The sequence below is a fragment of the Arvicola amphibius genome, chromosome 2 (assembly GCF_903992535.2).
Source record: "Arvicola amphibius chromosome 2, mArvAmp1.2, whole genome shotgun sequence".
Taxonomy (NCBI): domain Eukaryota; kingdom Metazoa; phylum Chordata; class Mammalia; order Rodentia; family Cricetidae; genus Arvicola; species Arvicola amphibius.
This window is the reverse complement of record NC_052048.2, coordinates 3,478,127-3,498,782: the sequence shown is the minus strand read 5'-3', so window position 1 is coordinate 3,498,782 and position 20,656 is coordinate 3,478,127. Positions and strand designations below refer to the sequence as shown.

Here is a 20,656-nt window from a genome sequence, read left to right as displayed (position 1 = left end):
TCGGGAAGATTGGGTTACAAGAGCAGAATTTAGCCAAAGGTGTGCTCGAGGCAAGGGAGTACACTGACTTAAGATCGCTGAGGAAGGAAGGATTTCTGTGGCGATTGCTTGCCAGCACGCCACCAATTAAGTCCCCTCCCCATAACAGTTTGTCATGGCTGCAGGCCACTGGACAGGACAGTAGGTTTGGTTTCCTCTGAAGTACTTGGGCGAACTTAGTGTACGCGAAGCTCCCTGGTGTATCTATGACCTGACCGGTTCCTAAAGTGGCTTGCACACCATGCTGGTGGTGTGGAATGGCAGGGAAGGCCCAGGTTGTTATGAAAGGAGGGCCAGCGAAGTGGATTCCGCTACAGTCTTGGCCGTGTCTTCTGCCTCTCTGACACGCAACATCAAAGACCCTGGGTGAGGTCCGTCCTCACTTCCTCCCACTTCATCTCATCTCCAGGATGTGGCAATTGCTCTTGGCGTGCACACATTGCCAGATCTTGACTTCTCCTTCAGTCCCGTGGCTTAGAGGAGAATGCTAGGGGATCTGGTCCCAAAGTCGATAGTCAGATGGGATTTCCTGTAGCCCAGGCTAGCCTCAAACTTGTGATCTCCCTGCTCCTCTCTTCTGAGAGCTGGGGTTGGAGGTGTTTGGGTCACACTCAGCCATTGTTGAAGGATTTTGATGAATTTTTAGTAGAAAAGTCATTGTGTCAAAGGGGGGATGCTGGCTCTGGGGCGTGCCGTGGCCCTCTACACCATGTTCCAGATTGCCTTCTAAACATTTACATCATTTTTTGCTCCTGCCAGAGTCCTGGGAGATGATGGGACCGCTCCTTTTCCCCCTCGCCTTCCCTAAGGCACCTTGGTCTGTATTTTTCAGTATTAATTGATTGATGGGTATCACCACAGCATAAAGCCTGTCTGTTTCCACTGTTGGGTTTCGTGGTACTGAGGATGGAACCCACAGCCCCATGCATGCTAGCCAAGTGCTCTACCGCTGAGCTGCGCCCCTAGCCCTGTGTCTCCATCATGAATTCAGTAATTCTCAGGTTGCTTGTAATCGTCAGCCTCAGAGGGCCACAGCCAATCACAGTCGTGTATCTCAGAGCCAGGAAGCAAGGCTGCCATTTCTCTGAGCCCCTTACTGTTTTCCAGTGCCACGCCACTGCCTCCATTCTGGCTGACTCTGGGCCGCCTGGCCTCCGTGTGCTTGTTTTATGATAAACTTTCAAAGGTGAATGAACACACATATTTCAAACTTATGTTTGAATTCTCTAAATTCAAATAAAGGAGATTTCTCATCCCGTCATGTTTCTCTTAGCTGAGTTTTCAGATATCAAGACAGAAGTACTGTGTGAATTGTGTGATATGATCATGCACAAGGTGAAAGTTGTTCTGAACCCCTCTTCCTTGCTTTCTCACTCACAGGTAAAGGGCCATAGAGAGCCAGAGCCGTGCTCTTATGGTTTCTAGTCACAGGAACCCGGGGACAAAACTCACTGCTCCTGGACCTGCCAGCTCCCTTGTGATGGAGGGTCCGAGGGGAAACGCAAGGGAAGTGACTCAGACCCGGCCAGTGAGTGTGCGTTGTTCCAACCCGTGAGCTCTTCAGCCATTTCCAAGTCCAAGTCTGTGGCAGCGTGGCAGCTGGTCACGGCCAACTGTTACCTGTCACTGATCTTTGCTTTCCAGGACTGGTGGTGAGGGCTGTCCAGGAAGGTCAGCCAGAATCTGAATGAGATGTCGGTGTATAACCTATATCAGTATGTAATGCTCATGGTCACGGCTAACTCCCCTCTCCCTTATCAAAACACTGCACCCGGAACAAAACATTCGTGCATGTTTGCCTCCCGCTCACTTCACTGGCACCCAACCCATCGGTTACAGAATAGCCCGGCGATCTGCACTCAGTTTAATCTCATAAAGCTCTTGCTTCCATGGCTACTAAGCCAGCCAGATAACGAAGATCTCAGTATTAGCTTGTTTGTCTGTTGCTGGGAATAAACCCAGAACCCCAAGTGAGCGAGGGAAGATGTGTGTCTCTGAGCACACCCCTATCCTCACTGGAGGTGCTCTACCACCGAGCCATTCTTCAACCTGCCCCTCTCTCCTATGCACCTTGTAGCCTGAGATGCTTTCCATTAGCCCCCCAAAGCTAGGTTTATACAGTAAACTGTTTGGGACAAATCTCTGGATAGTGCTGTGTGGGAGTGGGAAAGCTGGGGTCAGTTTCCCACCCTCCCAGAAGGGCGGCTTCGAGTTAGGGAGGAGAATACGAGCCAGCTTCCCAGTCTGTTTAAGTTGGTTCTCACAGGATCCTCCTTCTTTTAGCTTTGGTCCCCAGGATGGTGATACTGGTGTGGTTCAACCATAAGCCTCAAAGTACTTCTCTGGTCAGTTGCGTATGACTGGGGGATTTCTTCCTGATTTGACTCTGTATTCTCTACTTCTCTCCCATTAACAAGATGTTACAGGATAAAGGCAGCTGGCCAAGGACAGTTACTTCATCTGGAGTTTCAGCTGATAACAAATGAGAGTTCCTACTAGGTGTGTGTGTGTGAGTGGTGTGTAAGTGAGTGTGTGAGAGTGGGTGTGAGAATGTGTGCATTGTGTGAGAGTGTGTGTGAGTGTGTGTGCGCGTGAGTGTGCGTGTGCGTGAGTGTGTGTGTGCACGCATGAGTATGTGAGTGAGTGTGTGCGTGAGTGTGTGTGTATGTGAGTGTGTGCGTGAGTGTGTGTGTGTATGTGAGTGTGTGTGCATGGGTGTGTGAGCCTGTGAGTGTGTGTGTGAGTGTATACGTGTGTGAGTGTGCATGTGCATGAGTTGTGTGTGTGAGTGTGTGTGTGTGAGTGTGTGTGCGTAAGTATGAGTGTGTATGTGTGTGCGCGTAAGTGTGAGTGTGTATGTGGGTATGTGCATGTAAGTGTGAGTGTGAGTGTGTATGTGAGTGTGTGCATGAGTGTGAGTGTGTATGTGAGTGCGTGCACGTGGGTGTGTGAGCCTGTGAGTGTGTGTGTGTGCGTGAGTGTGTGTGTGTGGCTTTTTTGGTTTGGTTTGGTTTTTGGTCTTTTTTGCTTTTTGAGACTCAATTTTTGTATGTAACACTACCTAGGCTGGAACTTACTATGTGGCCCTTGTAGCTCAGGCTGGCCTTGAACTGCATAATTCAGAGAAGGTTTTCCTTCCTCAGTTATCCCTCTCTAGGAATAGTCTTGTAGACAAGCCTGGAGGGTGTCTCCTAGGTTATTCCAAATCCTGTCAGGTGACAATGAGCTGCACCACCCCAGGGGTGAGCCAAGGCCTCCTTCCTTCCAGGTCAGAATCCATGACAGGAACCATGGTGGAAAACCTTCCCCCAAGTCCCTTGCCTGTCTTCTTTCAACAGGAATAGAAGTAGCAGCCTCCAGAAGCAGCAGCAAGTTCATTTGCCTGGGCTCCCTGCTACATGGAGAGGGGCGGTGTGTGGAGGGAGCAGGCTACACTCACTGCGCTCCAGAGGTTCACCCTGGCCTGGCTCTCCTTTGCTCCTACAATTTTCTGTGGTTTTTCAAAGCACAGTTCTTGCTAAGTGCTGGATATGTGTAATACCTCGCTCAGAGAAAGCCAGCCTGTAGACATAGGAACAGTTTCTCTCCTGTAGCCCCAGACTGTTAAATACTCATGAAGAAGACCCCGTGAGAATGTCTTGTGACACTGTTAGCTTTGCGATGGATAGCTAATTCTCTCAAAGGGACGTGGCCAGGTCTTGTGCTATGTAGTCATTCAACATTTATTAGGAACCTACTATGTGGGGTAAAGAGATGTCTCAGCAGTTAAAAACATTTGTTGTTCTTTCGGAGGACCCAAGTTTGCATCCTAAAACCCACAAGTGATCACAGTTGCCTGTAACTCCAGCCAAGGAATTTGATGCCCTCTTCCTGGCACACACATATACACACAAAACAAATAATAATTTAAAAAATTATTTATGGATATGACTGTTTGTCTGCATGTATATATGTGTATCACATGTGTGCAGTTCCCACAGAGGCCAGAAGAGGGTGTCAGATCCCCTGGAACTGGAGTTACAGGCAGTTATGAATCACCTATGGACAAGAACAGCAAAGGTCTTAACCACTGAGCCATTTCTCTAGCCCTCAAAACAAACAAACAACCCCCAATACAAAACCTACTATGTGACAACTAATAGAGTAAGATGCTGAGTAGATGAGACCCACTGTGTTTCAGAGGGAGAACAATATCCAATGGGTGAGGATTTTTGTTTTTTGTTTTTTTTTTGTTTTTTGGTTTTTCGAGACAGGGTTTCCCTGTAGTTTCGAGAGCCTGTCCTGGAACTAGCTCTTGTAGACCAGGCTGGCCTTGAACTCAGAGATCCACCTGCCTCTGCCTCCAGAGTGCTGGGATTAAAGGCTGTGCACCACCACTGCCCGGTTTGGGTGAGGATTTTTTGAATGGCAGTTCTTGCAAGTTGTAGGTAGCCACCAACCAGCTGAGGGAAGAAAACCCTCAAGAGGAAGCTCTGTTTAAAGGGCTTTGGGGGACAGCACAGGGCCCCAGAGTGAGCCTGGTGAGGGCTGAAGAGGAAGAGACACAATTGTGGAAATATATGTGTGTGTGTGTGTGTGTGTGGTGTGTGTACACACACACATATCTTCCAAAGGCTGGAGGGAGAAGGTGATGACAAACCAGGGAGCCATGGAGCCTTAGGAAGGGGGCCGCTCTTCCTAGGGCGCTCTGCATCTTGGGAGACAGGGACCAAGCAGAGGATCGTGATGACACCAATTATTTAGGGAAGAAGGGAAGCTGAGTCGATTGTCTTAAGGTGCTGGGATGAGCAAGGAGAACCAAGCAGGATGAGAAGCAGGACCACGGAAGCCAGGGGGGGGAGCGAAGACCTCCAAGATGGCGGGGGGCTCAGGGGCAGAGACCTCAACCTGACAACCTCAGTTCCAGATCCTGTGAAAGCTGGAAAGGCCCCAACTCCACAGAGCTGTCGTCTGAGCCCCGTCTGTGTGCTGTGGCAGGCACCCCGATAGTGAGGGTGGTGGTGATGGTGATGGTGATGATGATGGTGATGACGATGGTGGTGGTGATGACGGTGGTGATGATGATGATGGTGGTGATGATGATGATGATGATGGTGATGGTGATGATGGTGATGGTGATGATGATGGTGATGGTGATGATGATGGTGGTGATGGTGGTGATGGTGGTGATGATGATGGTGATGATGATGGTGGTGATGGTGATGGTGGTGGTGATGATGGTGATGATGATAATGGTAATGATGATGATCTCCTCAGAACGGAAGACTTAGGATCAAAAACCACAGCAACAACACTAGACTCGGTGCTGGTGTCTGTCAGATCAGGGCTCGAGCACTTTCTAGACACAGTCAGGAGCTGGATGGGAGTGCAGTGAGGATGACAGCAATGTCTGGTCAGCTCTGATGTGCGGAGGCCACACGCTGTTCCACAGGAGGGAGGGGGGAACCACGGCCTCGGGACCACAGATGTCTTAGCCCAGGGGAGTTTCCTGGTCAAAGTCACTGGATGTGGTGGAGATAAGATAATTTTATAAGCACTTTTTTCTTTAGAAGCTCTGACTTTCCGTGTAAACGCAGCCACACCCCGAGGTGCAGTGGGCCCAGTACGACGGGTGGGTGATCATTAGCCAAGGAGGTTCTTCCTCCCTCCCTCCCAGGGAAGCACACAGCCAGATGGAAAAGCGGCGGAGAGACAAGATGAACCATCTGATTCGGGAGCTGTCCTCTATGATCCCTCCACTCAGCCCCACGGCCCGGAAACTGGACAAGCTCAGTGTCCTGAGGAGGGCGGTGCAGCACTTGCGGTCTCTGAGAGGTGAGTAAGGGCAGGGCTGCTCCAGGCTGGGCATCATGGTCTCCATACAGAGCACTCTGTCAGTCTGGGGTTGGTCCTGGCTGTGACGTCTGTCCACCTTACCACGCCCATGCAGAACTGTACCCCAAATCCCAGTATGGAGGCCGAGACTGGCCGATTCGTAGTTCAAGGCCAGCCTGGGCTACAGGAGACCTGGTCTCAAAGCAAGCAAAGTATATAAATCGGATGCACACTGCCACCTTGTGGTTCCTGTTTTAGATCTCTGCCTGTAAAGCCGAGCCCAGAGCAAGGGTTTCGGAGAAAGGGATGTTCTGTTGTTCTGTGGACCCCTGCAGCAACCTTGCCGGACTGCAGTTGCTGGAGAGAGAAAAGCTGTCTGGGGACTTCCTCTTCTCGTGCTTGGAGATCTGGGTTTCATGAGTCTGTTGAGAAACGAGAGTCTCTTTTACCCACTCCTGAGGCTTGTGTATGTTACTTGGGTTTCCTTTGAGTCTTTAGCAATGAAAACTTTCAGGCTTCCCAAGGTCATTGATTCCATCCCCAGAGATTACCCAGGTGCCTTTATATTAGCCTTGTCCCAGGGCAGGGGGAGTGAAGCCATGAGATTGTCGATTGTAAACCAGGCTGGCCTTGAACTCACTGAGATCCGCCTGCTTCTGCTTCTCAAGTGCTGGGATTAAAGGGATGTGCACCACTGCCTGGCTTGGGATTTTTTTTTTTTTTTAGTCTATGAATCTATAATGTTTGTGAAGAGTTCCAGAATTTGCCCCTTCAGAGTAATTTACTTGAGTTTTAATAAACTAAGAAGTTATCAAATGTAGGTATTATTACATTTTATTCTCTCAAGCTCCTACTCTCCACGTATTTGTTGTTTTTTTTTTTTTTTTTTTTTTTTTTGAGACAGGGTTACCCTGTAGTTTCTAGAGCCTATCCTGGAACTAGCTCTTGTAGACCAGGCTGGCTTCGAACTCAGAGATCCGCCTGCCTCTGCCTCCAGAGTGTTGGGATTAAAGGTGTGCACCACCACCGCCCGGCCTTCTCCACGTATTTGGATATTAAATCAATAGCTAGGTTTAGTGGTTCACGCCTATAATCTCAGCAATCTGGAGTCGGAAGCAGGAGGATTGTTATGAGTATAAGGCCAGTCCGGGCTACAGAGACACTCCAGGGAGGCAGCTCAGTTGCTGGAGTGTTTGCTTCGAGCCCAGGAAGCTTCAGGTTGGGTTCTCGGCACCACATAACCTGAGTGTGGTGGCGCTCACCTGTGGTCCCGGCTCTCAGGTAGTGGAGGCAAGATCAGGAGTTCAAGGCCATCCTGGGCTACTTAGTGAGCTCAAGGCCAGCCCAGAATACAGAGGCCCTAGTTAGCAAAAAAAAAAAAAAAAAAAAAAAAAAAAAAAAAAAAAAAAAAAAAAAAAAAAAAAAAAAAAAAAAAAAAAAAGGAGGAGGAGAAAAGGAAGGGAGGGAGGGAAAAAAGGAGAGAGAGAAGGAGGAGAGAGGAAGAGAGGGGGAAGGAAGAGGAAAGAGGGAGGGGGTCACCATAGTCCTAAGATGCTGCAAACACCACCGTACCATATTGTGACAGAAGCAGCTAATGCACAGTGTGCACTGAGCAATTACTAAATTTCTTTCTCTATATGTTTAATAACTTTGGCCTATTTGTTTCTAGGCATGACAGAGTCTTTCTTAGGAGATAATTCTAGACCTTCGTTTATTCAGGATAAGGAGCTCAGTCACTTGATCCTCAAGGTAAGCAACCACATTTGATTTGGATGAAGGCAAGGGGGTGGGGGTTGAGTTCACCTCTGTTGTAGACATCAGAGAGCCTGTGTGCTCAGCTTAGGCGTGGAAGATAAGGAAAGAGCCTTATGAACTAACACCTCATTAGCCTGAGAGAACAGACACTTCCCAAAGGAAGAACAATGGACAGCTCCACTGCAGACCCTCACACCTGAGGCACCCTCGTCACACCTGCAACACCTCCTCACACCTGAGACACCCCCTCATACCTGAGACACACCCTCACACCTAAGACACCCCCTCACACCTAAGACACCCCCTTACACCTGAGACACACCCTTACACCTGAGACACACCCTCATACCTGAGACACCTCCTCACACCTGAGACACCCCCCTCACACCTGAGGACACCCCCTCACACCTAAGACACCCTCCTCATACCGAGGATCAACTACGGTCACCACCTCCTCAGAGCCTTCAGAGGGCTGCTGTCATGGCCTCATTTTCTCACAGGTGGGGCTTTCCAGGCTCCACAGCAGTAAATTTGGTGTCTGATTGACAGTCTTGCCTCATGCTATGACATAGGTGCATGTTATAGTTTCGTTAATTTTTCTTTAACTTTAAAAAGTTCCTCTTTTATTTTAACTTAATCTTTAAGATTTACTTTTTATTAACGCATATGTGTTTGTGTCTCCCTCTGTGTGTGTGGGGTGCACCCTGGGGACAGAAGGGTCTCTTGGAGCATGGGCTATAGGTGGTTTGAATTGTGTCTCCCTCTGTGTGTGTGGGGTTACACCCTGAGGACTGAAGGGTCTCTTGGAGCATGGGCTATAGGCGGTTTGAATTGCCTGCTGTGGGTGCTGGAAAGTAACTCAGATCCTCTGAAAGAACAAGTGTCCTGAACTTCTGAACTGCATCCCCAGCTCCTGGAGGGTTAATATAAATCATTTTATTACACTGACCTGTGGGGGAGGGGGATACATGTCATGGCATGTGCACACATGTGTAGATCAGAGAGCAGTCGGGGGAGAGGAACGTATGTCATGGCATGTGCGTGTGTGTGTGTGTGTGTGTGTGTGTGTGTAGATCAGAGAGCAGTCAGGGGAGGGGAACGTATGTCATGGCATGTGCGTGTGTGTGTGTGTGTGTGTGTGTGTGTGTGTAGATCAGAGAGCAATTGGGGGAGTTGGTTCTCTCTTTCTACCATGTGGGTCCCAGGATTCAAATTCAGGCATCAGACATGGCAGCGAGCGTCTTTTCCCACGGAGCCATCTCGCTTGCCCTGACAATGGATTTTGGGGTTACAGGGCGATGTTAGATAATCATGTAGAGGGCTTTGGAGGCCCAGCCAATAGTCACGGGAGCTTTTCTCACCCGTTGCTTCCTGTAACCTCAGCTATCCCCAGCACACGTTGCCTGACTCTTCCTGTTGTTTTAAGGACAAGTCAGAGCGCAGGAAGGTAGCTCAGTTGGCAGAGTTCCTGCCTAGTTGCACAAAACCCTGGGCTCCGGACCCCAGCTCTGCATAAACAGGTGTGGTGGTGAATGCCCAGAACCCCAGCACTCAGGTGATGAAGGCAGGCGGACTGGAATGTCCTAGACGGCATAGCGAGTCTGAGTCCAGCCTGAGCCACATGAGACTATTACAAGAGAGAGAGACTGCTTCCCTGGGGGATACCAGCCCACTGTGTCTCTGTTCTGCTCCATCCCTTCCTGGGCAAGAGGCTTATCTGGGGGATTTCCTGGCTAAGCAGAGCAGAAACAGAGGCTATTCTAAAATATTTAAAATTGGTTTTTAATATGTGGCATTATAATTCAAAAAGAATAAGAAGGGTTCCTATGAAGAGTGTCCAGCCTGGAGAAACAGGTTAGAGGTTAAAAGCACTGGCTGCTCTTTGAGACGATCCAGGTTCAAATCCCAGCACCAACTTGATGGTTCACAACCATCTATAATTCCAGTTCCAGGAGATCTGATGCTCTCTTCTGCTTCCATGGACACCAGACACATACTTGATGCACAGACTTACATGCTGACCACACACACACACACACACACACACACACACACACACACACAGAGTCAACCCTTCCTCTCCCGGTTTGCACAGCACAGCCATAGCAGCTGTAGCAAGTGATATGTTCTAAGAGCTTCATAGGTTTGTCTGTGTAGCAGGCTGGACCCTGGCGAGGGTGATTTTATTTTGGAATGTTGTCATACAAAGCGATGGACTTTACCGTAACATTTTCACACATGTATGTTCATACTTGGTTTGTTTAGCCTTTCCCACACTCCCCTGTTCCCTTTCTCACCCAAAATGGTCCCCACTTCTGTTTTCACACCACATGTGTTCCGTTACCTTCTCTTTTTTTCCTTTAACCCCGTGATGGCTCTTCTTCCCCATCATGGGCCGTGTTCCATGACCCCTGCCACATGTATAGTAGCTGATAATCAGATGCCAACAAATAGTCTATAGCTAAAATTTTTATGTTTAAAAACTTTATAATTGAATTTGACTCTCCTCTGTAGTCATATAAAAATTTTAGGCTGAGATTTGCCAGCTATCTTCACAGCTCGTGAGTTTCAGGCCACGTCTCTCCTCCGAAGCTGACTGGGTGCAGGGGAAATGATTCAGTCTGGGTTTTGTGTTGATCCTAGACAGCAGAGGCTTCCCTGTTCGTGGTTCGGATGTGAAAGAGGGAGAATTCTCTTCGTATCTAAGTCCATCTCCAAAACGCTGCAGTATGATCAGGTATCAAACCACGGTGTTTCCACATGGTCCTGAGAATAAATACAATGTCCTTCTGGTTCTTATTGCCACTATTGAAAATCTTAAAGATCCCATCAAAATTCTGTGGTTGTGTGATGCTATTCTATGCAGGGCCCAGGTAGATCCTTCGGTTGAAGGGCATCTAGGTTCTGGCTATTATTAATAATGCTGTTATGAACATAGTTGAGCACATGTCCCCCCAGTGCTGGTTTTCCTGCTCATGTATCTGTGCACTGCACGCATGTGTGTGTACCACAGAAGCCAGAGGACCTGTCAGATCCTCTGAGATGAGAATACTGTGCCTCTGAGCTTCCCTGTAGGTCCCGAGTCTTCCAGAAGAAAAGCTGGTGCCCCTTAACTACTGACCCATTTCTCCAGCCCCTCAGAGTACAATTTTGTTTGTATTTACAAATGTCACCCAGAACCCCAAGTTAATGCCTCATGGTGTGGTGTTTCTTTATTTAAGTTCAAGGAGGGTTTACCTCCTGGGGTGTAACTCAGCGGTAGAGCACTTTCCTGGCGTGCACAAGGCCCTGGGTTTGAGCCCCAGCACTGGGGAGAAAAATATCAATCTTTAACAAGGAACATTTATCTTATGTGTGTGAAGAAATGTCCAAACGTGACTTCAATGATGTAAGTGTGTGTCCACTTTCTTAACAGGGCAGTTTGATGGGGCAGAATCTGTTTGACTTTTTACACCCAAAAGATGTCCCCAAAGTAAAGGAACAACTTTCTTATGATGTCTCCCCAAGAGAGAAACCCGTGGACACCAGAAGTGAGTTCTCCTTTCGGGGTTCTTGTCCCTGCTTCCTGACTGGCGATAGATCACCACGGACACAAGAGGGGGCTTTTATTTATTTATTTATAATTTACTCTTTCAGAAGGCTAGAGTCTATCACGGTGGGAAAGACAAAAAGACATGGCCTGAGGGCAGGGACAGAAAACGAGTTGATTATGGTTTTATCCACACATAGGAACTAGAGAGAGGGATGGTGGAGAAAGGGAGGGAAGGAAAAAGAGAGAGAGAAAGAAAATTCCTTTACAGACATATGCAATAAATATATTCACATGAAGATGATATGTGGGAATATATGATTGCTTACAGTTTCAATCCAAATGAAACTTTTATAAGACAGTATTTTTTGAGGTTAAAAAGTTGCTGTAGTTTTATTCTCTTTTGCATATGACCCAGATTTTAAAGTATGAAAGATCTTGTACAGTTGGGCTTGGGAAATATATATATTTGTTATCCAGAGATACTTGACTTGTGAAAATGCCTAATGCCAAGCAATTACTTATGATGTAGAAACAGTGATTGGGGGCCAGAGAGGTGACTCAGCAGTTAAGAGAGAGAGGTGACTCAGCAGTTAAGAACTCTTGCAGAGGACCCAGGTTCTGCTCCCAGCATGCACAGTGCTGCCCACGCCTGTTTGTAACTCCAGTTCCAGAGGTCCGATGCCCTCTCTTGGCCTCCATGGGCACGCACATCCACTCAAGTAAACACACACACATAAAATACAAATAAATTGTTTTTAAAAAGGGGAGAAAATGATCTAGGCAATTTATAATTTTGGTTTTATTCGTTTATTTATTTGTTTGCTTATATTTATTTGTTGAGACAGAGTTTCACTATGCGGCTTTGGCTGATCTAGAGCCCTCTACATAGACCAGGCTGGCCTTGAACTCACAGAGATATGCCTACCTCTGCCTCCCTAGTGCTGGGTTTAAAGGCCTACACTGCAATTATTTTCTTTTTTAAGAGAAGGGAAGAAGAGAGGATGGAGGAGGTAGGTTTTAAGCTTGCCTGTGACCTTTTTGTTCTCGTTCCCGCTGCTATGAAAGCATCTCTGCAGGTTTACAGTCCTGGCCACACTCGGCGACCACACATGCATTCTGGCTCCAGACGATCTTTCTTCTTTAGAATGAAGAGCTGTAAAATCCCCGTCAAGGAAGAGCTTCGATGTTCACCCTGCTCAAAGAAGAAAGGTGGGACTCCCAGGAGAGCATGCGGTTCAGTGCCTGGTGTGGAACACGAGGTCCTAATTAATTTCTGCAGGAGAAAAAGTAGAATCCACAGTCAAGGCAAGAAATAGGATACAAAGTGTCTAAGTGGGATTGTGTTAAACCAAGCTTGTTCACACTGTCTCTCCAGCTAGTGCGCATTCTGCTGTCCGGAATTTCCGTGGTGCTGAACTTGTAGCAGAGAAGGCTGAAGTTCGATTTGGGGCCAGATCTGGTGGCCTTGAACCTCAGCACTTAAGAAACAGGCACGTGGAAGGCCAGCCAGGGCTACATCGCCAGACTCTATCTCAATAATAAAATAAAAACTCAAATGACAACCAAGTTTGATCTCCTTTTAAAGTTTGTTTTTGTTTTTGAGACAGGGCCTCACTTTGTAGCCCTGGCCAGGAGTTCATTATGCTGACCAGGTTGGCCTCGAACTCACAGAGATCCACCTGCCTCTGCCTCCTGAGTGGGGATTAAGGGTGCATGCTACTGTGCTCAGCCCTGAAGCAATATTTTTAATCTTAGTTTTTAAGTGTGTGTGTGTGTGTGTGTGTGTGTGTGTGTGTGTGTGTGTAAGCGGGTACAGTGCGCACAGAGGCCAGAAGAGGCCATTAGACCTCTGGAACTGGAGTAACACTCAGCTGCGAGCTGCCTAGTAAGAATGCTGGGAACTGAACTTGGGCCGTCTGGAGGAGCAGCAGGAACTCTTAAGTAGTGAACCATCAGTCCAGCCCCCTCTTGTTTCTTTTTGAGACAGAATCTTACTGTGTAGTCCAGGCTTCTCTGGAGCGCTCCTGTACCCATACCCCTGTCTCAGCCTCCGGAGTGCTGAGATTTCAGATATGGAACACCTCACCTGACTAAAAAGTGGTCTTTATATAGGACTGCAGGGTTCTATTTTTATATATAAATTTTGGTACAAATTGTTTTTATAACCACACATGAAGAAAATCACACTTGTTGATGATATATTAAACATTTAGTCTGTTCCAGATGCTTCAAAGAACATTTTAATTCTCATGAAAATATTCTTATGTCTGTCTTAGAATCAAGGAGGTGGCACTTTTTATTTGTTTGTTTTTGAGATAGGGGTTCACTTTAGCTTTGTAGCCTGTCCTGGAACTAGCTCTTATAGACCAGGTTGGCCTCAAATTCACAAAGATCCACCTGCCTCTGCCTCCCAAGTGCTGGGATTAAAGGCATGTGCCACTACCACCTGGCTAAGGAGGAGACATTTGAGAGACCTAATGAACATCCTGTCACCTTCCTCTTGCCCATGACTCTGTGTGGTACAGAGCCTAGGGCAGGGTTGTCCCTAGTAATTGTTGTAACTAAAGGTAGACCAGTTATCTCTTGTTTTCATGGCATGTGAATACCTGGTGCTTGTCTTTTGAATTCCCATGTTACTGGTGTCCTCTGCTCGCTTTCATTTTGCCACAAACAATGGGATCCCATTTTCCTCTGTGTGTGAACCACACTCTGTTGTTTGTATACCATATCCCCTTAGGCCTGTCTGCCTGTTGGCAGGCTCCTTAGGCTGATTCCTGTCATTGCTGGTGTAACCATGTGCCTTAAATGTGGAGATTTTAGGGGCCTCTGTCCCTTGGCTGGTGTGGGATTGTTTTGTGACTTCACTTGACTTTGCTTCTGGGGATAGGCCCAGAAGTGGGGTAGCTGGATGTCATGATAGTAGCCTTTCAGAGAATTCCCATACTGTTTCCTACAGTAGCTGTTAACAACAGCTCCCCCTGACTGTCTGTGTGGCTCCCTCTTTCTCTATAGCTTCCCTAGCTCTTGTCACTTGTCCTTTGGATTACAGCCGCTCTAACTGGGGCCAGGTGGAATTTCCCTGTCGTTTGAATTTGCATTTCACTGATGGTTAAGGATACTGATCATGGTTTTATATATTGCTTGGTCATTTGTATTTCTTCTTTCAGGCCATGTCTTAGTTAGGGATACTATTGCTATGATTAAACACCATGACCAAAAAGCAGCTCGGGGAGGAAAAGTTCATTTGATTTACATTTTCTCCCATAGTTCATCATCCAGGGAAGTGGAGACAGGAACATAAGCAGGGCAGGATCCTGGGCAGGAGCTGATATAGAGGCCGTGGAGGGGTGCTGTTTCCTGACTCCTCCTTGTAGCTTGCTCAGCCTGCCTTTCTTATAGAACCCAGGATCACCAGCCCAGGGAGGGCAACCACCCACGAGGAGCTGGGTTCTCCTCAGCAATCGCCAGTTTAAAAATGTGGCTCATAAGCCTGCCTACAGCCTAGTCTCAGCTGAGGTTCCCACCTCTCAGATGACTTCAGCTCGTGTCAAGTTGACACAAAACCAGCCAGCCCAAGTGGAGACTCTGGATTGATGTCTGTCCTGTGAAGTTTGTGTATACATTCTATATAACGGTGAATATTAACTCTTTTCCAGATGAGTCCTCCAGCAAGCTCTCCTAGTTTCTGGGTCGTTTTTCTTTTGTGGACTGTGTGCTGCGGACTAGATTTTGAGCCTGGGAATCCCATCTAGGAAAAGCTTGCATGTCCCAGACATCTGAGGTAGCTATACTCTGTTTCCTCTTTGTAACTTCTTAAGTCTGAGATCTACACTGAGGTCTTCATACTCCGTTGACTTATGTGGAGGGTGAGAGATGGGGCTTCAGTTTCGGTTCTGTGTATGGCTATCCAGTTTTCCCCAGCACTGTGGGTGTTGAGGGAGCTGTCATTTCTCTGGCACAGGCTTTTTCCCACACCAGTGTTGAGAATCAGCTGTCTTCGGACCTGTGGGTTTGTCTCTGGTTCCTCGCTTGCTCTGTTGGACTGTGTATATTGTTCCTGGGCCATTACCTTGGGCATTTGTTACCATGGCTCAGGGCTGTACTTTGAAGTTAGATACCTCCCGCTTTGCAGTTGGGCTACCTCTGTGTCTTCCATGTGAATGTAGGTTTTTTCAGCTCTGTTAAGGATATCATTGCTTTTCTGATAGGGACTACATCGAATCTGTAGACTGCACTGTGTTGAGCCAAAAGAACAAATCTGGAGCTATTCTGATTTGGGGTTTGCTTTGTTCCTTCTTTCTAAGAGGAATTGTTAGGTGTGTATTCGGAAATTCTGTCTTCTTGACCTTATTTTTTTGTTTGTGTTCATTGCTATAAACTTCCTTCTTAGTACTTTTTTGCGTTATGTCAAAGATTTTAGCCTGTTGTGGGTTTTTTTTATTTTTAAAGAATTCTTAAGTTAACGTAGAAGGTACCTGATACCATTGTGACATCTTTATAAGTGTATACATTTACATTGGCTGCTCTCATTGTAATGTCTTTATAAGTGACAATCTTTATATGTGTTACACTATACATTGGCTGCTCTCATGTGACATCTTTATAAGTATATACACTATACATTAGCTGCTCTCATTGTGACATCTTTATAACTATATACACTCTACCATTGGCTGTTCTCATTGTGAGGTCTTATAAGTGACTTCTTTATGTGTGTATACACTATACATGGGCTTTCTCATTGATGTCTTATAAGTGACATCTTTATATGTGTATACACTATACATTGGCTGCTCTCATGCGACATCTTTATAAGTATATACACTATAATTAGCTGCTCTCATTGTGACATCTTTATAACTATATACACTATACATTGGCTGTTCTCATTGTGATGTCTTTATAAGTGACATCTTATATGTGTATACACTATACATTGGCTTTTCTCATGTGATGTTTTTATAAGTGGACATCTTTATGTGTGTATACACTATACATTGGCTTTTCTTCATGTGATGTCTTTTAAGTGACATCTTTATATGTGTATACACTATACATTGGCTTTTCCTCATGTGGATGTTTTTATAAGTGACAATCTTTATATGTGTATACACTATACATTGGCTGCTCTTATGTGACATCTTTATACGTATAATACACTATACATTGGCTGCTCTCATGTGACATCTTTATACGTGTATACACTATACATTGGCTGCTCTCATGTGACATCTTTATACGTGTATAACACTATACATTGGCTGCTCTCATGTGACATCTTTATACATGTATAAACTACACATTGGCTGCTCTCATGTGACATCCTTTTATACGTATATTACACTATACATTGCTGCTCTCATGTGACGTCTTTACGTGTATACACTATACATTGGCTGCTCTCATGTGACGGTCTTTATACGTATATACACTACACATTGGCTGCTCTCATGTGACCATCAATCTTATACGTATATACACTATACATTGGCTGCTCTCATGTGACGTCTTTATACGTATATACACTACACATTGGCTGCTCTCATGTGACGTCTTTATACATATATACACTATACATTGGCTGCTCTCATGTGACGTCTTTATACGTATATACACTATACATTGGCTGCTCTCATGTGACGTCTTTATACGTGTATACACTATACATTGGCTTTTCTCCTTCGCTCTCCTCCTCATGCCCCTCCCTGTCCTAGGTTCCTTCCTTCCTCCTGTCCATCCTCTTCCTCTTCCTTTTCCTCATCACAGGTGTTTCCATTTCTGTCTGTCTCAAGAACATCTTAAATTCCCCTCGGAGTGGAAGTGCACTGTGCCACCTCCACGCAGACACACAGGTTTTAGTTCTCCTTATTGACTTATTGACTCCATCCCATTATTACCAGCAAAGGTACAGGATAGGATTTAATTCTGCATGAATTTGTTAATACTCGTTTTGTGGCCCAACACACAGTCTGCTCGAGAGACAATTCCACACGCGATGAAGAGATGAGAAGTCTGTGAGTGGTGCAGAGGCTCAGAGGCCCAGCCAGCCTGTCCACACCTGGCCCTCAGCCACATTGTAGGCCCCACCTGTTTCCAAAGACAAGCGGAGACCATTAGAACACTCACATTCACGGCCGTAAGACTGTCTGGCCTGAGGCTCACCCCCTTCATCTCTATGCCGCTGCTGACTGGAACCCTTAGGGCGACCTACAGAATTTCCTGTTAAAAGAGAAACAAATGATTTTTTAAAGATTTGTTGTTGGGGACCAACAAGATGATGTGATGGCATTTGAGGGACACACACAGTGACTAGTTTAATCTCACATAAAGATGGAGCGAGAGAATCACTCTCAGAAGCTGTTCTCTGAGCTCCACATGCAGGCTTCTGCACACGTGTGCATACATATGTCACACACCGCTAATAGTGACAATGAAATCTGTTGTCCTGTAGATCTTTCCTGGATACTCGCCAGTTTAAAAGAATGGCTGTTCTGTCTTCTGCAAGCCCAATCACAGCTGAACTTTCCCAATAACGTGTCTTAGGGCTTTCTCTGCTTTTATTATTTAAGTCACTTTTTTAAGGTGTGTGCAGTGTGTGCACCACTCATCTTCTGAGCCACGTGGATAGTTCATTGTTTTTGTAAACTTTTCCCATAGTTGAGCATATGATTTTTTTTTATCATTTTTCATTTGGTAGGCTAGTTTTGATAAGCTCTTTCATGGAAATTAATTGCTAGAATTTTCCTGAAAACTCAAACTTTTGAGTCTTTATTTATACCTTTTAATGTGTTTTCAAATGCCCATCAAATATGTCTGTGGTTCAATAGGATCATATGTATCTATTAATCATCATCACAGCCAACAGTAAGAGATTCTCTTCATAATAGATATAGTGGTACAGATATGTAACAGCTTGGAGGCTGAGGCAATAATATCAGTAGTTAGGGGATAGCCTGGTATACATATACATAGGGATCTGGGGGTTAGCTTGAGCTACAGGATGAATTTGTCTCAAAAAAATAATAAAAATAAAGAGGAGGTAGGGGGAGGGAAAGAGGAAGTGGTGGTAACATTGGTGTTTGTGTTCTAAGTGTATTTTCTATGGCTTTCGTTAGACCACAGAAAATTCTACACCGTCCATTGCACTGGATACTTGAGAAGCTGGCCCCCGAGTGTTGTTGGCGTGGAGAAGGAGAGGGACAGTGAGAAAGACAGTGGTCCTCTTACTGCCTGGTAGCCATGGGCCGGTTGCATTCATACACCGTCCCTCCGAAGAGCGGCAAGACTCAAGTGAGGCCAACTGAGTTCGTGAACCCGCTTTTGCCATGAATGGGAACTTCGTCTATGTGGATCAGAGGTGCGCGAGGCGCACACACCATAGCCTGAGAAACGCTGGGGCAGCTGGGGTTGTTCGGGGCGCCACTCCGTAGCTCTGCTGGAGCTTTCTTCTATTAGGGCTTGGGAATCGGAAGCACAGTTTAAACAACGTAAGGAAGGGCTGTGTTGGTAATTTGGTCAAGATGAACAAACCTGGAAAGGTGTTTCTTTGTCCTGGTGCTGAGTCCAGACCTGCTCCGCAGCCACAGTGTTGGCCGTAGCTGTGTAACCACATCATGTGGACTCCGTGGGACCTCACCTGGGTGGCTTGTTATGCGGCTTTGGTCTGCGGCTGGGGAGGACCAGGGCATCCCTTAGGAGCCCAGTGGTCCATGTGACTAGCTCTTCCCCCAGGCTGCTGCCTGAAGTCCCACCTGTCCTGGGAGCCCTCACCTTCAGCAAATGCCATGTTTGTTTTCTGTTTCACAACCAGGCAACAGCGATTTAGGATACCTGCCTCAGGAACTCTTGGGGACTTCTTGTTATGAATATTTTCATCAAGATGACCATAGTAGTTTGACTGACAAGCACAAAGCAGGTGGGTGATTCATCAAGTGCGGTGCTCTGAGGGTAATTTAAAATCACAGCTTCAGTCAGGGGGTGATGGATCACACTCAAAATCTCAGTACTTGGGAGGCAGCAGTAGAAGAATCAGGAGTTCCGGGCTAGCCTGGACTGCATGGAAAAACCCTGTCTAAATAAATAAATAATTATAGCATCGACTCTTGATTTCTCGTTCCTTATTAAATTCAAAATGCAAATTGATTCTCAGGACACTAGCTTTTGGTTTGGGGTTTACTCTTGGCCTAGAATTTTGTATGGGCCCCTGGCTGGCCTGGAACCAGTAGCTACCCTCTCCTCAGCCTCCCTAGCTCTGGGATTCCTGGCAGGAACCACCACACTCGACTTGAAGACTTTTGGTTTTAAAGGCTGCTCTATTGATCACATCTTTTCTTGTGAAGTTCTGCAGAGTAAAGAGAAATACTACAGACTCGTACAAATTCAGAGTAAGGACGGCTCCTTTGTAACCCTCAAGAGCCAGTGGTTCAGCTTCACCCAACCCTTGGACCAAAGAGCTGGAGTACATTGTGTCAGTCAACACACTGGTTTTGTGAGTACTTCTCTGTCTTCTTAAGACCTTTGTGTTCATTTCAAATCAGTATCTCTGCTTTTCCTAAGAAGCCATTAAAATCGCATGGTCCTCTGGCTGCATGGAAGCTCAGTTTGGGGATGGATGCCAGGACCTGTACAGATGACAGAATCCTTGTGGGCTTCTCCCATATCCACCCCCAGAGCTTGTCATCATTAGCTGCAACCCCTGGGACAACGTGAAGTCATGAAAATGGTTGTTGTACCAGATTGTATAGGGATAATAAGAAGAAAAAACCCTCAATGTGTTTGGGAAAGATGAACATTTTCCCCCTGAATTGTTTTTGGTCCCAAACCCATGTCTGTGGTGGCCAGTGGTGTCTGAGAATTTCCTTTATTCTTCGCTGATGTTCGTTGCTCAAGTTAAGCTGCATGTTTGCCCTTTGTAATCTCCCCTTTGTGCTTGGTGTAAAGTCTGGTGGTAAAGGTAGGTGTGGTTTGCACACACATGATCCTGGCACCTGGGAGGTGGAGGCAGGAGGATGAAAAACTCAGAATCATTCTTGGTTATGTAGGGAGTTTGAGGCCAGTCTAGACTACAAGAAACCTTGTCTCAAAACAACAACAAATCAAAGCAAAACACAAACAACAAAAAGAAAACAAGGAGAAGGAGGAGAAGGAGAAAGAGAAGAGGAGGAAGAGGAAGAAAAGAGGAAGAAGAAGCACTGATTTTGAGTTGGGATACAGCTCAATGGTAGAGTACTTGCCTAACGTGGACATGACCTTTGGTTCAGTCTCCCCAGCATTGGTGGGGAGCAAAGGGAGGTCGGGCACACACATTTAATGACGGTACAAAGGAAGAAGAGGCAGGCAGATCTCTGAGTCTGAGGCCAGCCTGGTCTACACAGCCAGGGCTACCAAGAGAGACCCTGTGTTGAAATGAAAACAAAAAAAGAAAAGAAATCTCTATCTTTTATGACTGTGCCACATAGAACTGTAGCCAGAAAAACCACAGAGTGAGCAGAAATCCGGCCCGTGTCTTCAGTGGAA

The 20,656-nt window shown here is 46.4% G+C and overlaps 1 protein-coding gene across 1 annotated transcript in view; it reads left to right on the top strand.

Annotated features, from left to right (window-relative positions):
- The first annotated feature begins 280 nt into the window (after positions 1-280).
- The window catches only part of Arntl2 (aryl hydrocarbon receptor nuclear translocator like 2), a 28,386-nt gene continuing 8,010 nt past the window's right edge, over positions 281-20,656 (top strand). Inside the window, 17 exon segments of the mRNA XM_038318212.1 lie at positions 281-405; positions 1,426-1,534; positions 1,537-1,571; positions 3,308-3,360; positions 3,363-3,411; positions 5,696-5,853; positions 7,523-7,602; positions 10,252-10,278; positions 10,280-10,345; positions 11,024-11,138; positions 12,206-12,349; positions 18,256-18,363; positions 18,366-18,454; positions 18,457-18,499; positions 18,951-19,055; positions 19,480-19,574; positions 19,576-19,628. Coding sequence (XP_038174140.1) covers positions 281-405; positions 1,426-1,534; positions 1,537-1,571; positions 3,308-3,360; positions 3,363-3,411; positions 5,696-5,853; positions 7,523-7,602; positions 10,252-10,278; positions 10,280-10,345; positions 11,024-11,138; positions 12,206-12,349; positions 18,256-18,363; positions 18,366-18,454; positions 18,457-18,499; positions 18,951-19,055; positions 19,480-19,574; positions 19,576-19,628 — 1,454 coding nt within the window.